Source organism: Plutella xylostella, chromosome 11 (assembly GCF_932276165.1).
Source record: "Plutella xylostella chromosome 11, ilPluXylo3.1, whole genome shotgun sequence".
In the NCBI taxonomy this organism is placed as follows: Eukaryota; Metazoa; Arthropoda; class Insecta; order Lepidoptera; family Plutellidae; genus Plutella; species Plutella xylostella.
In genome coordinates this window covers 1,833,785-1,850,435 of record NC_063991.1, presented here as the reverse complement: position 1 = coordinate 1,850,435, position 16,651 = coordinate 1,833,785, and the positions used below count along the sequence as shown (strand labels likewise).

The 16,651-nt window shown below is 44.8% G+C and overlaps 1 protein-coding gene across 1 annotated transcript in view; it reads left to right on the top strand.

Moving 5' to 3' along the window:
• LOC105380894 overlaps positions 1-16,449 on the top strand; it is a 66,685-nt gene extending 50,236 nt beyond the window's left edge. The window contains 18 exon segments of the mRNA XM_048624283.1: positions 166-267; positions 697-790; positions 840-1,046; positions 1,344-1,412; positions 1,454-1,524; positions 1,869-2,031; positions 2,267-2,359; positions 2,803-2,927; positions 3,185-3,304; positions 3,610-3,823; positions 4,258-4,406; positions 5,159-5,230; positions 5,533-5,619; positions 6,281-6,401; positions 6,817-7,889; positions 8,205-8,325; positions 14,319-14,429; positions 15,525-16,449. Coding sequence (XP_048480240.1) covers positions 166-267; positions 697-790; positions 840-1,046; positions 1,344-1,412; positions 1,454-1,524; positions 1,869-2,031; positions 2,267-2,359; positions 2,803-2,927; positions 3,185-3,304; positions 3,610-3,823; positions 4,258-4,406; positions 5,159-5,230; positions 5,533-5,619; positions 6,281-6,401; positions 6,817-7,889; positions 8,205-8,325; positions 14,319-14,429; positions 15,525-15,643 — 3,111 coding nt within the window. The 3' untranslated portion in view covers positions 15,644-16,449.
• The last annotated feature ends 202 nt before the right edge of the window (positions 16,450-16,651 follow it).

The window sequence follows — 16,651 nt, the reverse complement described above, 5'->3', positions numbered from 1 at the left end:
AACCTATCATTTAATTTTTTGTGTATGTCTTTGTGACGCTTTCGGTACTTCGAATAAATGTTTCATACTTTATATATTTTTTCCCTGTTCGGACAACTCTGTTGTTTTTCACAACACCCTGTATATGACCCACATGTATGTCTAAACACCCTGTATAACGCACAGGAGCTGACGGAGGCGGAGAAGCGCGTGCAGCAAGTGTCGGCGCGGCTCGACGAGTGCGAGCGCAACCTGCTCAAGATACGAGAGCCCACCAGGGAGGAGAAGGTATTATTGATATTTGGGGACATCTCACACACGGTCATCCGACCCCAAACTAGGCAGTATGGGTATCGGACAGCTGATATATCTACAGAGATACATATTATACAGATATTAGCCCAAGACCCTAGTACAAATAAATATCTCTCTTTAAACAAGCCCCGGTCGGGAATCGAACCCTGGTCCTTTGGAATAGCAGTCAGGGTCACTAAGCACTCTACACCAGTCAATCGTCAAAATTGAATTCTATGTTTTCGTATCGGGGGTGTTATACTTTCTAAATTATAGCATGAGCCCTATGACAGCTTTCAAATCCATACATTGTATCCGTGATTTGTTTTTTTAACAAAGAAAACCAACTTTATTTACCAGACATAAGGATTCTTACTTTAGTTAGTTTTATTCTTTACTAACCCAAACATTTTTATGTTTCAGATGCAAAGAATGCAAGACTTCCAGCGCCAGCGAGTCATGGAGCTGCAGAGACAGAGGCAGACGATGACGCAACAGCCCACCGCCACTGTCACTAGTGAGTACACCCCCCTCTCTCTCTCTCTCTCTCTCTCTCTCTCTACTAGACTTCCAGCGCCAGCGAGTCTTGGAGCTGCAGAGACAGAGGCAGACGATGACGCAACAGCCCACCGCCACTGTCACTAGTGAGTACACCCCCCTCTCTCTCTCTCTCTCTCTCTCTCTCTCTCTACTAGACTTCCAGCGCCAGCGAGTCTTGGAGCTGCAGAGACAGAGGCAGACGATGACGCAACAGCCCCCCGCCCCTGTCACTAGTGAGTACACCTCTCTCTCTCTCTCTCTCTCGACTTCCAGCGCCAGCGAGTCATGGAGCTGCAGAGACAGAGGCGGACGATGACGCAACAGCCCCCCGCCACTGTCACTAGTGAGTACACCTCTCTCTCTCTCTCTCTCTCTCTCTCTCTCTCTCTCTCTCTCTCTACTAGACTTCCAGCGCCAGCGAGTCTTGGAGCTGCAGAGACAGAGGCAGACGAGACGATGACGCAACAGCCCACCGCCACTGTCACTAGTGAGTACACCTCTCTCTCTCTCTCTCTCTCTCTCTCTACTAGACCAGCGAGTAATGGAGCTGCAGAGACAGAGGCAGACGATGACGCAACAGCCCGCCGCCACTGTCACTAGTGAGTACACCTCTCTCTCTCTCTCTCTCTCTCTCTACAAGACTTCCAGCGCCAGCGAGTCATGGAGCTGCAGAGACAGAGGCAGACGATGACGCAACAGCCCGCCGCCACTGTCACTAGTGAGTACACCTCTCTCTCTCTCTCTCTCTCTCTCTACTAGACTTCCAGCGCCAGCGAGTCTTGGAGCTGCAGAGATAGAGGCAGACGATGACGCAACAGCCCACCGCCACTGTCACTAGTGAGTACACCTCTCTCTCTCTCTCTCTCTCTCTCTCTCTCTCTACTAGACTTCCAGCGCCAGCGAGTCTTGGAGCTGCAGAGATAGAGGCAGACGATGACGCAACAGCCCACCGCCACTGTCACTAGTGAGTACACCTCTCTCTCTCTCTCTCTCTCTCTCTCTCTCTCTCTCTACTAGACTTCCAGCGCCAGCGAGTCTTGGAGCTGCAGAGATAGAGGCAGACGATGACGCAACAGCCCACCGCCACTGTCACTAGTGAGTACACCTCTCTCTCTCTCTCTCTCTCTCTCTCTCTACTAGACTTCCAGCGCCAGCGAGTCTTGGAGCTGCAGAGACAGAGGCAGACGATGACGCAACAGCCCACCGCCACTGTCACTAGTGAGTACACCTCTCTCTCTCTCTTTCTCTCTCTCTCTCTCTCTCTCTCTACTAGACTTCCAGCGCCAGCGAGTGCTGGAGCTGCAGAGACAGAGGCAGACGATGACGCAACAGTTGACTGTTGACATGCCTACGGAAAGCATACGAAAACCGCCACATACAATCATTCAATACGCTATTGCGTATAGATTTTAACTTATCATTATTATTGAAATTCTACAACTTTTTTTTACAGATATGTCACAAATGCAAAACCGGCCTGCGATCGATCCTAACAGATACGCGCAAATGAACATGAGCCGGCCACCCACCAATGACTATCGGACAGGTATGTATTATTTATTATTCTACTTTAAATCAGGGTATACACGGAAATTATGATTTTTCTCACCGAAAGAACCATCCTACGATTTAAAAAAAAGAAATAAAAAGTACAGCACAAATACATCACAAACACACTACAATTTAAACATAATTATAAAAGAAGATTTTGTAAAATTGTCCCATGCGTTATGCATTATGCGCTTATTTACCAACACAATTTGCGATTCATTTTGATAATATACGACGCTACTACTAGTAAATATATCTTTGATTTTTTTTGTTAATTTTTTACTTTTTAAGGATAAAAAGTACTTCACTGTATCTATTTAAATCCGTTGTGTAGTTTTAAAGACCTAACAGGCAGACGCGAAAAGTGTCTTCGCTTTTTACTATGTACAGTATGTAGTGATAGTGATTTAATAACCAATATGTACTTTCAACCAACAGCCCAGCCGGTCCGTCAACCAGAACCTCCCAAGCCTCAGCCCGAGGAGAAGAAACCGGTCGCCAGCAGTTGGGAGCAAGCACTGGCTCACATGAACCATCTGGTGCAGACGGCTAATAAGGACAAGGTATTATACGTTTTGCAGCACACGAGTTTCGACTCTTTGAGTCGGTCAAAAGTCAAAATGCCTGTATCATCAAAGTAAAATGTTCTTATTCATCGTATAAGCATATATTTTTCTGACGTATTTTTTTTTAAAACTACTTCCCGTCGGATAAGGCTAACGATAACGTACATACTCTGCACTTATCTTGTAAACTGACAGTTCTATGAATACAAGGGAACAACTGTTGCGGTTATAAAATATGACGTATTTATTTACAGAAAAAGCAAAAAGAACAGGCTAAAGCGGCCAAGGCGGAGGCGGCCAAGCAGAAAGAACAGCCACCGCCAGAACCCGCGCCGCTAACTAAGAAGCAACGGAGAGCACTCGCTAAACAACAGGTAATGTAGCAAAAACTACCTATGTTGTATCAGATTTACATGGTTTTTGATAAAGAGAGTCACTTTAGCTTGACGAAAAAGAAATTTATATTCTGCTGCATTACTAACCATGACTATTTTATCTTGAAGAAAAGCTAGTAGTAGCTCCCTGAACATAAAAACGTAAATATTTTTCATTTTGTGTAAGCTATAAAAGCAGTAACTACTGGTACTGAATTAAATTAACAAGCTATAATTAGGAAAGTACAAAATCATGAGCCATATTCAAAAAATAATTACATTAAATTTGTTTTCTCTAACCACAGGCCGAAGAAGAAGAAGCGAAACGGAAGCAGCAAGAGGCGAAAGCCAACAAGAAGTCGGAGCAGAAGAAACAGGACACGGCCAAGACCGAACCCCCTAAGAAGGAGGGAAAGAAGGAGACGGCAGCTGCGAAGAAGGACGAAAAGAAGGACAACAAGAAGATGGAAAAAGGAGACGCGAAGAAGGGGAAAGAGAATAAACAGGAGAAGAATAATGGTAAGTATCTGTTGTTTTGTTATCTTCATGATCAGCCAGTAATCGTAATTTTTTGGATAAATGACAACACTCTGTCTGCAGCCTTCGTCATACAGTTGTCTAATGTCATCGGTCGAGGGTTGGAAGACGTCCACGCTTACGCTTGCCGGTTCCTCATGTCCATTTGAGGACGGTTTAGTCCACCGGTCTAAGAACAACAACATGTTTGGATGTTGACAACATGTTTGTAACCAATATGTTTTGCGCAGCTTATTCAATATTCAGTGCGATATTTATGAAGATGCGTATCGCGGACATTGCCCTGACTATGAGCACGTCACTGATAAAATTCCACCCTGCGTTTACTGATAAAATACACCAAAAAAAATATCTTCAACCCCACAAAATCCACTGCAAAAATACCCTCATCTAACCTAAGCATAACCCTTCCACAGCGCAACCCCAACCGACCACAAAACAACAGAAGCAACAACCTCAACAACAACAAAACAACAAGAAGAAGAAAGAGCCCCAGCAGCCTCAACAACCGAGAGCGCAAGTCATCAACATCACAGCTGATACCACACTCGAGGCTGTCAAGAAGGTATGTAGCCGTCTCTCTTCCACTCGTAGGTGTCACATAGGAGAGAGAGAGAGAGAGAGAGAAGAAGAAGAAAGAGTCCCAGCAGCCTCAACAACCGTGAGCTTAAGTCATCAACATCACCGCTGATACAACACTCGAGGCTGTCAAGAAGGTAAGAGACATCCTATATAGTCGTCTCATTCACTCGTAGGTGTTACATAGGAGAGAGAGAGACAAGAAGAAGAAAGAACCCCAGCAGACGCAGCAACCTACAGCCCAAGTCATCAACATCACCGCTGACACGACACTCGAGGCTGTCATGAAGGTATGTAGCCGTCTCTCTTCCACTCACACATGTTACATAAGGGAGAGAGAGAGAAGGAGAAAGAACCCCAGCAGATGCAGCAACCCAGAGCTCAAGTCATCAACATCACCGCTGATACCACGCTCGAGGCTGTCAAGAAGGTATGAGGCACTAGGGTTTGTCACCGTGGTGACAGGATTGACAAGTCAGATTATCGAAAGTATAACTCTAACCATATCTATGTTGTTTAACTTTTAGCTATGTTCAGTATCTGGGATGTGGTGCAAATGAAATCCAGTTTTCAAAATCCAAGATAAGAAACATTTATTTTTGCATTTTCGCCCACTTCAGATCATCATTATCATCACGTCCCCTCTGCTGCATGCGTCGTATTCCAAACAAGAAAAGGTTTTAGGCCTAGTCCACTTTAGATATTCTCAGTAAATAATACAAAACATTTGCTCCCCAGGGCGCACGCAACGCCGAGCCGGAGAAAGTCCCATCTTGCAGCATCATGGAGCAACTTAGCTGCGGTGTTCAGGTTACTTCACAATACTTTTCACCTTTAAATTCAAACCATCGCTTTTGCACTCAATTTATCAATTCTCAAAAGTAATATGGATTGGTATAATCTGCAAATAGATATCAAACACAAATTTTATCAACCGTGATGAAACTTTCAAGTAAAAAACGAATAGGTACAAGTAAAAGTTATACAGGTGTTGCAAAAGTGGTATACGAAAAGGGATGACTCAAGGAGTCAATGTGAACAACTTTAACTTTTGAAAATTCGAGATTACATAAGCTAGCGATGTTTTGATAACCATAAATACATTATTTCAGGTGGCTGACCTGAAGTTGCCTCCCGGCATCACACTCACTCGCGTCCAACCGAACGAGAAGAGAGAGGCGCCCACCATCAAATCTGTGGTCAGTATTTTACATTATATAAAAACTAGCTGTTCCCGCGCGCTTCGCTTCGCCTTAAAAAGTTTTCCCGTGGGAATTCCGGGATAAAAAGTAGCCTATGTTCTTTCCCAGGGTCTAGACCGTATGTATACCAAATTTCATTCAAATCCGTTCAGTAGTTTTGGCGTGAAAGAGTAACAGACAGACAGACAGACAGACAGACAGACAGACAGACAGACACAGTTACTTTCGCATTTATAATATTAGTAAGGATTAGTAAGGATTAGTAAGGAAGTAAGGATATACTCTTTGAAAGATTATCTTAACTTGCCTTCTTAGCATGTAGGTGAACAATAAGAGATACTAGAGAGTGCGTTTAGAGTTTGTCAGCATGCTGAGGGGATTAGACAGGCAGAATAGCGTCAGTCATTGACTACGCAGAATGCGAATGATGCTGATATGTACGTTGAAGAGGTTCCTTTCGTGCACCCCAAACTTGATGGATAAATGGAATGAAAGTTATTATTTTACTGCCTAGGTGATAGCGAAGCCGTATCGTCGAATTTGGAATGATTTGAGCTCACATTTTTAAAAAGCCCCATTGCTTTACATCTGTTGGGCAAAGGCCTCCCATTTTTACTACCACACCCGCTCAGATTAACATAATTACAACTTATTCCAGCCAATATGGAAGTGCAACCAGCTGGCGGCCGCCCCGACGCCGGTGGCGCGGCCGCCGCCCGTCATCAACGCGGACCCCGCCATGATGATGTTCAGCACCGCGCCCGCCCTCGGCATGCCTGGTAAATATATCTCTCATGTAACGTTCTTACGAATGTTACAATACAGGCAAAAGCGTAGTAAACAGTACGTAACAGGATGATATACAAGAACATATCACAGAGCGGCTCGGTATTCTGTTACAAGTAAATGTTGAAGTCTATACTCACCTTTAGAGCACATATCTATTTTTATGTTTGTTGAAATGCAAGGAAAGTTTTTCCGGCGAGAAAATTTTAATAATTTCTAGGAAAACCATAAAGCCCTATAATGAAGAGTCAATTTAAAAGTTTCTACAATACCTACAATACGGGGAAGGAGAAAAATACTTAGGTATTGGAGAACTTCGTTTACGGGAAATCATAACTCCAAGCGAAGCTCGCGATGACAGCTGATTGGAGTTTACGAATTTACTAATTACGTTGTTTCTTTCCGCAGAACCACCGAAGACCATAATAGTACCAGACTTACCACCCGCGCCCGCGCCCGCCCCAGCCCCCGCTGGAAAGTCCAAAAAAGCCAAGAAAAAGGCCAAAAAAGCCGCAGCGGCCGCCGACAACACTCCCATCATAACCGAGTCAAAAAAACAGGACGGAACCAAAATGGTCACCCTACGGAACCCCATGTTCCATCCCAACATGCCGCCAGTACAAGTCGGACCTCAACAGCCGAATAACAAAGACGCGTCATTAAGAATTCCGGACCCTATACCAATGCCGCCCAACGCCGCTTGCCAAGCGACCATCACCCCTACGTCCAACGGAATGTACACCATACGGAACCCACTAATGTCCATGATGCATCAGCAAAGCCTAGGCATGAGACCCCAAAGCCCACAAGTGCCAAACATGTATCCGCAACAGAATTACAACTATGTGAACCCGAATGTTTACAACCCACCTATTCCGCCCCAAGCGTATGTGATAGATGCTTCTAGAACGTCGCCTAAGAATATAGAAGTAAAAACTGATTACCAGAACCAGACTAGACTGATGAATCTAGCTTCGTTCACTCAGAAAAACGATGAAGGGTATTCCCTGTTTAAAACAAACGATGATAATCAATCAAGAGGTTTTCTGAACCCAGAGTCTTATTATCTAGATTCGAACTTCACGAATCAAGCTCCTAAGCCAACTGTTTCGCCCAACCCTATAGGTACAAGACCTACTAGCGAGTCGAACAGATCATTCGATTCGAACGATTCGTCGTTATTCACAAACAACACGGTGCAACGGCCTGAGCCAATCGGAACGCCGCTTAAAAGAACAGAAGACGAACGGAGCGATTTCATTGGTGGTTTATACACGCCGTTCGGCCAAGAGGATAGGAATGTGTTCCGTAATGCGTTGTTCGATAAGGGTGATATTGGGTCGGGGTTGGGACAGGATATGAATCATCATATGTCGAATGGGGATTCGCTGCCGTATTTTCAGCGGTTGCGAGTCGGGTCGAAGTTGAACAGTGAGGTTACTATTCATCATGTCACGGAGTCCAAGTTTTATAAGGGACAGGTAAGTGTATTTCTGTTTTAATTTCAATACAATACAACTTGATTTATAAAGTTCATAGCATATAATAATATCACAATTTGCAAGTTGACGTAAAATAGGCTGATAACACATGAAAGAGATCGCTAGGCGCTAAAAGTGATCTAGCGATCTCTTTCATGTTTGGTGGGTGAATTACGCAAATAATAGGCGTTTCTAAAGTATATTAAATTACCTTCAACATTTAGTTAGCCACTACATGGTACAGTACCTAGTATTGGAAATTAGGAGGTAGCATTTTTGAGCAACAACCTTAAACCTAAAACTCTTTCTCCGCAGGAGCCACAAATGCCGCTAGACGTACAGTCCAACAAATGTGAGGAGACATTATTCTCCTACCCGAACAAGAGCTGGGCGCCCGGCTACGTGGCGCCCTCGCCGCCTGTGGGCAACTGTACTGGTGAGTGGGATGTTGAAGGCAGATTATTAATTTGCTAAAAGCAATATATATTCATTCTGAAGGCACAAAATCTTTTTTTTTGTGATGTCAAGACCTTTAAATATTTTATTAAAAATCGACTCTATGCGTGTCTAAGTAAATCTCATTTTTCGCTGGCAAAATTTACAACACTAAAATTAGGATTTTTGCCTTCAGAATCGACATAATTGTAACCTGAATTCTCGCACGCTTTTAAATTCATTTCAACGTATAAAATAGTGATAATTATGCGACGATATCCACTGATACACGAGTTACATTGGTGTAGCAACCTACAAGCAATAGACGCTAACTTTACAATGAGTTAACGGGCCCTTATTTATGGTTTTGTAAGACGTGTCAGACATTACAAAGAATAATCGTCCACCCAATTTAAACAATTTTTTGGTGCTGGCCCTTGTTTCTGTTTCAAATTTAGCTCGATATAAATCTTTACCTTACATTACTATAACGCTTTATACTTAACGTCATATTAATCTACCCCCAGGAGACTCGCTGCAGTGCGGGGCGGCTGCGGAGGCGGCGTGCGAGGGCGGCGCCCACGACGAGGAGGGCGGGTTCGGCGCCGTCGGCAGCCGCGCCGCCCGCCCGCCGCTCGGTAGGCACAGTGTTATCATCATACCTCATCATCATCAGCCTATAGCAGTCCACAGCTGGATATAGGCCTCTCCCAAAGCACGCCAATGGATGCGATCTTTAGCTTTCCGCCGTGGAAGTAGAAAAAAAGACGGATGAAATCTCGTGAACTAAAAAATGAAGCACAGCAATGTCAGCAATGGCGGCGACATGAGTGTGTGGATGCGTAGGTGCGACGTGATTAGCGCGCCGCGGCGGACTGACTTACTAATTTGTCGCAACAATGAAATCGAGTTACTTTGGGTGCCTCACTTTTTAGTTAGCGAGATTCCTTCCGTCTTTTTTTCTACTGCCATTACCAACCCGCAGAGATACCTGCCTCGCTCGGTATGTATATATAGTGTCTGTATAGCTACCCGCAGAGACACCCGCCCTCCAGGAGACTCGCTACAGTGTGGGGCGGCTGCGGAGGCGGCGTGCGAGGGCGGCGCCCACGACGAGGAGGGCGGGTTCGGCGCCGTCGGCAGCCGCGCCGCCCGCCCCCCGCTCGGTATGTACAGTGTATAGCTACCCGCAGAGATATACCTGCCCTCCCGGGAGACTCGCTGGGTAGCCGCTCAGTATGTATACCTACCCGCAGAGATACAGGGCCTAACAGGAGACTCGCTAGGTAGCCGCTCAGTATGTATACCTACCCGCAGAGATACAGGGCCTAACAGGAGACTCGCTAGGTAGCCGCTCAGTATGTATACCTACCCGCAGAGATACAGGGCCTAACAGGAGACTCGCTAGGTAGCCGCTCAGTGTGTATACCTACCCGCAGAGATACAGGGCCTAACAGGAGACTCGCTAGGTAGCCGCTCAGTATGTATACCTACCCGCAGAGATACAGGGCCTAACAGGAGACTCGCTGGGTAGCCGCTCAGTATGTATACCTACCCGCAGAGATACAGGGCCTAACAGGAGACTCGCTGGGTAGCCGCTCAGTATGTATACCTACCCGCAGAGATACAGGGCCTAACAGGAGACTCGCTGGGTAGCCGCTCAGTATGTATACCTACCCGCAGAGATACAGGGCCTAACAGGAGACTCGCTAGGTAGCCGCTCAGTATGTATACCTACCCGCAAAGATACAGGCGCTAACGGGAGACTCGCTAAGCACCCGCTTGGTATGTGCTGTTAAATAAATAACCACCACTAACTAAAGGCATAGTCTATGAAATGGGTGAAATCCGTCGGACAGGTGATATATCTACACAAATGCATGGATAGATACATATTAAATAGATAAATGACAACCAGACACAAGGCAAACACGAATGTTTGCCCTGGGCGGGATTCGAACCCGCGGCCCTATGCTTCGGAATTAGCTTCACTACCGCGTTAGCTACGCTGCCGTCAAAATTTCATTCCTACCCTCTCAAGACTCGGTATGTATAGTGTCTGTATAGCTACCCGCAGAGACACCCGCCCCCCAGGAGACTCGCTGCAGTGCGGGGCGGCTGCGGAGGCGGCGTGCGAGGGCGGCGCCCACGACGAGGACGGCGGGTTCGGCGCCGTCGGCAGCCGCGCCGCCCGCCCCCCGCTCGGTATGTACAGTGATATCATCATCATCAGCCTATAGCAGTCCACAGCTGGATATAGGCCCAAAGCACGCCAATGGATGCGATCTTTAGCTTTCCGCCATGGAAGTAGAAAAAAAGACGGATGAAATGTCGTGAACTAAAAAATGAAGCACAGCAATGGCGGCGACATGAGTGTGTGGATGCGTAGGTGCGACGTGATTAGCGCGCCGCGGCGGACTGACTTACTAATTTGTCGCAACAATGAAATCGAGTTACTTTGGGTGCCTCACTTTTTAGTTAGCGAGATTCCTTCCGTCTTTTTTTTATACCGACATGACAACCCGCAGAGATACCTGCCTCGCTCGGTATGTATATATAGTGTCTGTATAGCTACCAGGGTGTCCACTATCTGGAAAGTCAGGGAAAGTCAGGGAAAAGTCAGGGAAGCTCTAGGTGGTCAGGGAAAGTCAGTGAAATTGATGGGCCACCTGGAAAGTCAGGGAAAAATTACCTTTTTCTAGCATAATTTTTAGTACTTTCCTTTACTAGTAATACTTATTTTACGTGAAATACATAAGTCATAAAATAAAATCTCGTTTAGTTTTGGAATATTTTTGATGCTTCTCTCTCTCTCTCTCTCAGCCTTCTGTAGTCCACTGTTGGACATAGGCCTCTCCTAACGATCGCCACCCCAAACGGTCACCCGCCATCTGCATCCAGCGGCTTCCCGCTACCTTCCGCAGATCATCAGACCAACGGGTTGGGGGGCGACCGACACGCCGTTTGCCGACACGGGGTCTCCACTCCAGAACCTTTCTACTCCAGCGGTCGTCGGCTCTGCGGGCTACGTGGCCAGCCCATTGCCACTTCAGCGTGCTAATCCTTTTGGCTATGTCGGTAACTTTAGTTCTCCTGCGGATTTCTTCATTACGAATCCTATCTCGCAGGGACACGCCTAACATAGCCCTTTCCATAGCACGCTGAGCAACTCTGAGCTTGTGGATAAGCCCTTTGGTGAAGCACCACGTCTCGGCTCCGTAAGTCATCACTGGCAACACGCACTGATTGAAAACTTTTGTTTTCAGACACTGAGGTATGTTTTCAGTGAAGATGTGTCGTAATTTCCCGAACGCTGCCCATCCGAGTTGGATTCTACGAGCTACCTCTTTATCGAAGTTGGATTTACCTAATCGGATCACTTGTCCTAGGTAGGGATACTGATCGACAACTTCGATGGTGACACCTCCTACAGTTACGGGCGATGATGAAACATGTTCGTTCGACATGACCTTTGTCTTGTCCATGTTCATTTTCAGCCCAACTTGTTTAGAGGCATCATTGAGGTCTGTGAGCATTTCGCCTAACTCCTCCAGCGTTTCCGCCATAATAACTATGTCATCAGCAAATCGTAGATGAGAGATATATTCGCCATTGACGTTAATGCCCAGTCTTTTCCACTCTACAAGCTTAAAAACATCTTCCAGTGCACAGGTGAACAGTTTCGGAGAAATAACATCTCCCTGTCTCACGCCCCTTTGCAACTGGATCGGTTTTGTGCTATGTTCGTGTAATCGAACTGACATTGTGGCAGCATTGTACATACATCTCAACACCTCGATATAGCGATAGTCTATATGGCACCGCTGAAGGGATTGAAGCATCGCCCAGAGCTCAATAGAATCAAAGGCTTTCTCATAGTCCACAAACGCTAGACATAAAGGTAGATTATACTCCTCGGTCTTCTGTATAACCTGCCGAAGCGTGTGTATATGATCTATGGTTTTTGATGCTTACTATTATATAATAATTATACGATTAAGTTTTTTAAATCTACGTGAATTAATAAAATATGACAGATGAAAAAAAAATTAGTACGAATTCCAAAAGATTAGATAGATCCAAGACTCTGCTGGTAAAATTATGTCCCGTATATACAGATTGATGCAAAAGAGGGTGGTTCATCTCACCAATCAAAAAAAAAATAGTTTAAAGACTTTTAGAAGTTTGTGATAAAAAATAACGTTTTGTTGGTGCAGACGCGCTGCAGCCGCGCTCATTAACTGACTTTGAAAAAAGGAGGAGGTTCTCAATTTGCTTTATAATTATTATATGCGTCAGCGAGACCGCATACGCTGCCTCCGCGCGGCATCTATTAATCAATAATATATATTTTTTTAATAATTTAGCAGAGCAAAACAAACTTTATTATATTTTGTACTGCATGTTTAATCAAATTTCATTAAAAAATACTCACATAACTAACAACTTTGTCAGGCAGGAGAGAGCCATACAAAAAAAATTTGTTGTGTTTCAATTTCTATTTCGGTTTCAATTTCTACTTCGATGGTAATCAGTCTAATTTTGGTAAGACTATTAAACTAGGCAGTATAGCAACTTGCTGCAAGGCGGGTGCATTTTTTTTTGCGGAAATTTTCAATACTCGCACAAAAAAGTTGTTAAGAATGACCTAAGGCCTAAGGCTTAAGAGGGAACCTCGAGAAATAGGTATTAAGTAAAACATTTGCTATCGTTTGTGTACTCATGCCCCAGGGCCCGGGTGCTAAATATAGAGATAAATGCAGCTCGTGACTGACATAGGTACTTTCCTTGATAAAATTTCGGGAGAAATCGTTATTCACCAAGTAAATATCAACAAATCTTTTTGATTTTGATGTCAATCGCTTCAGAATAATAAATGCTAGAGGTTTCGCTTTAAAAAAATATTGTTTTTGTTTAAGGCGCAGTTTTGATCACAAAAATTGCGTTGCTTGAGGTGCCTATAAGTTTAATCTATAGCAAATTTAGAGAAATAAAAGTATAAACCTAGTAATTTATTGTGTCTTAAATATCCAAAAAAATCATGGAGATTGGATAATATTTAAAAGTTGAAGAACGTTAGTGTGTGTTAAGTGCTATACTTCCCTCTTAATATACCATTTTTGCCGACACTGTATATGTCGCAGGCATCTGGTTTAATCTCCTGTTTGATTGAACCGCTAGCCCGTTCATTGGATGACGCTACTCAGTTGAATGACTAAAGAACAACTCGTCAAGTGGTTGACTGTAACGTCCAACGTCTAGACTGAACGTTATTCAGCGAAGTCGTTAAATGGGATATAGTATAGTAACTTTGTAATGTCTGGTTAAGATGAACATGACCAGACAAGAGTCAACAAAAAGACTATGTTACAAAGCTCGCATCTCACAAATTAACTAAACAATAACAATAAACGTACCTTGATATTGTTGTTCATAATTATTAGTTACAGCACATTTTTTTCTTTGAAACTATCCGCCGCCGGTGTAATAATAGGTAAATCCATGTTGTCACACTATTTGAACATAAATAACGCACTTTAAAGCTAATTTATTTTTAAAAAATAACAATACAAGTGCTTTTTGTGTCAGCTGTTCGCTGTTAGACGCCATATTTGTTTTATTCACCACCTGACTGATTTTAAGTCTGAGTTTTGTGACGCTTGTACAATCAACGTTCGGCCTAGTCATACAACTGGATAGCGTCATCCAATGAACGGGCTAGCGGTTCAATCAAACAGGAGATTAAACCAGATGACTTCGACATATACATATCTTACGCAATCGAGTTTTAATAAGTGTCAAACCAATGAACGCAAAACTTTGAAAACAAGATTTCGTCTTCAAATTACTTAAATTAGGTTTATATTTTGATCTTTGGTCAGGGAAATTTTCTGAAACGGTCAGGGAAAGTCAGGGAAAAGTCAGGGAATTTTTTGGAGCATTCTGAGTGGACACCCTGGCTACCCGCAGAGACACCCCCCCCCCCCCCCCCAGGAGACTCGCTGCAGTGTGGGGCGGCTGCGGAGGCGGCGTGCGAGGGCGGCGCCCACGACGAGGAGGGTGGGTTCGGAGCCGTCGGCAGCCGCGCCGCCCGCCCCCCGCTCGGTATGTACAGTGTGTATACCTCATCATCAGCCCATAGCAGTCCACTGCTGGACGTACGCCTCTCCCAAAGAGCGCCATAACACTCGGTTCTCGGAATTGTTCATCTAGCCGCTATCGAGCGCTAGCTACCGGCTATCCGCCTATGGGCGTAATATTGTATACATGCCCGCAGAGGCACCACTAGGGACCCGCTTGTTATTTATAGTGTATAGTGTATACCTACACGCACATATAGCCGCCCTCTCAGAAGACTCCACTAGGCAGCCGCTCGGTATGTAAAGTGTCTGTATAGCTACCCGCAGAGACACCCGCCCCCCAGGAGACACGCTGCAGTGTGGGGCGGCTGCGAGGGCGGCGCCCACGACGAGGACGGCGGGTTCGGCGCCGTCGGCAGCCGCGCCGCCCGCCCCCCGCTCGGTATGTACAGTGTATACCTACCCGCATAGAGGTAGACAAAAATACGGAAGGAATCTCGCAAACTAAAAAATCAGGCACAGCAATGGCGGCGACATGAGAGTGTGAGGATGCGTTTTTTTCTACTTCCATGACCAATTCGCAAAGATACCTGCCATCCAGGAGACTCCACTAGTCACCCGCTCGGTATGTACAGTGTATAGCTACCCGCAGAGATACAGGGTCTAACAGGAGACTCGCTAGGTAGCCGCTCGGTATGTATAGTGTCTGTATAGCTACCCGCACGGATACCTGCCCTAGGAGTCTCCAGTAGGTGGCCGTTCGGTATGTAGAGTGTACACCTACCCGCTCGGTATGTACTATTTATTGTACACCTCAGTCGGCTAAGCGCTTTACACAAGAGAGATGCGGGTTCGAATCCCGGCGCTGACATGCCATACCAATGAGTTCTTTTAACTTAAGTACAATGTATACCATCGCTCTTACGGTGAAGGAAAACATCGTGAGGAAACCTGTACATCCAGATTCTTTCATTCACGGTATGACGGTACATTCGAAACGGCGATACGGCACGCTTCCGTCACCTCTGACTGCCCTTTAAGATAACAATCATGAGCATAATATAATTATTTATGTATAATAAATCACAGTTCATGACCCTTACCACATCTTTGTCCACAGACCAACAAAGCATGTATACGGGCGAGCGGCCGGACGACAGAGCATCCTTAGAAGCATTACAAAGATACGAACAACTGTACCTACAGTCTCATCGCATGCATCACCTTAACACCAACTAGATGTCATAAGAATGTATGGAGCAGGCGGCCAAGCGAGGCCGTTATTATTCTGAGGAGTGGCTGGACTAGTAGTAAGAGAAAATATACGGATTTACTTAGATTGTCGAGAGAATTACGGTGGTATTATACCTACAGTCTCATCGCATGCACCACCTTAACACCAACTAGATGTCATAAGAATGTATGGAGTAGACGGCGAAAACAGGCCGTTATTATTCTGAGGAGTGGCTGGACTAGTAGTAAGAGAAAATATACGGATTTGCTTAAAGAGCGTTGAGAGAATTGCGATGGTATTATCGCTTAGGTGGTTTCATTCACGCACTGCCACGCATCACTCTGCGTGTTGCGTGAATAACACGCAAATGCAATTTCGGACACGCGTTCACGCAACACGCAGCGTGCGCCTTAAATACACCACGCAGGTGGGCCCAATTGTACGTGTCTTTACTCGTATATGTTATCTAAAGATAAGGTTTATCGAACTGCATAATAACGCCGCGATTCTTGCTCGAAATAAAAATATATAATTAAAGCAGTATATTTTAACAATATCTACTCTGTATGACAAAAACGATAAGTAAATCCGTAGATATAAAAGATAAACGATGCGGCATTCAATTGTAAAAACCGATAAAGGTGTGGTATAATAAGTCGAAATGGGTGGACTCAGGGGGTCTATTATATTCTGAGAGGGGGCGAAGTTCCTGTACGTGGCTCTCTCGAGTGGAACCTTTGTACATATCCCCTTGATTTCAGCTCAGCCAGCCTAGCTCCGAGTAAACTGGAGTAGCAAGCCTGGGTGTTGCAATAGCTGAGATAGGCGCTCTGACTCAGGGGGTCATTCTAAACAACTTTTGCTCTACGAATTTTGAAAATTAATAATAATAATAATAATAATAATAATAATAAAGCCTTTTATTTTCTCACAATATTAGAAAACAATGTAACTTAATACTTAAATATTGCATTTGAACTTAAATAATAAATAAATTTAACAAATCATTCATA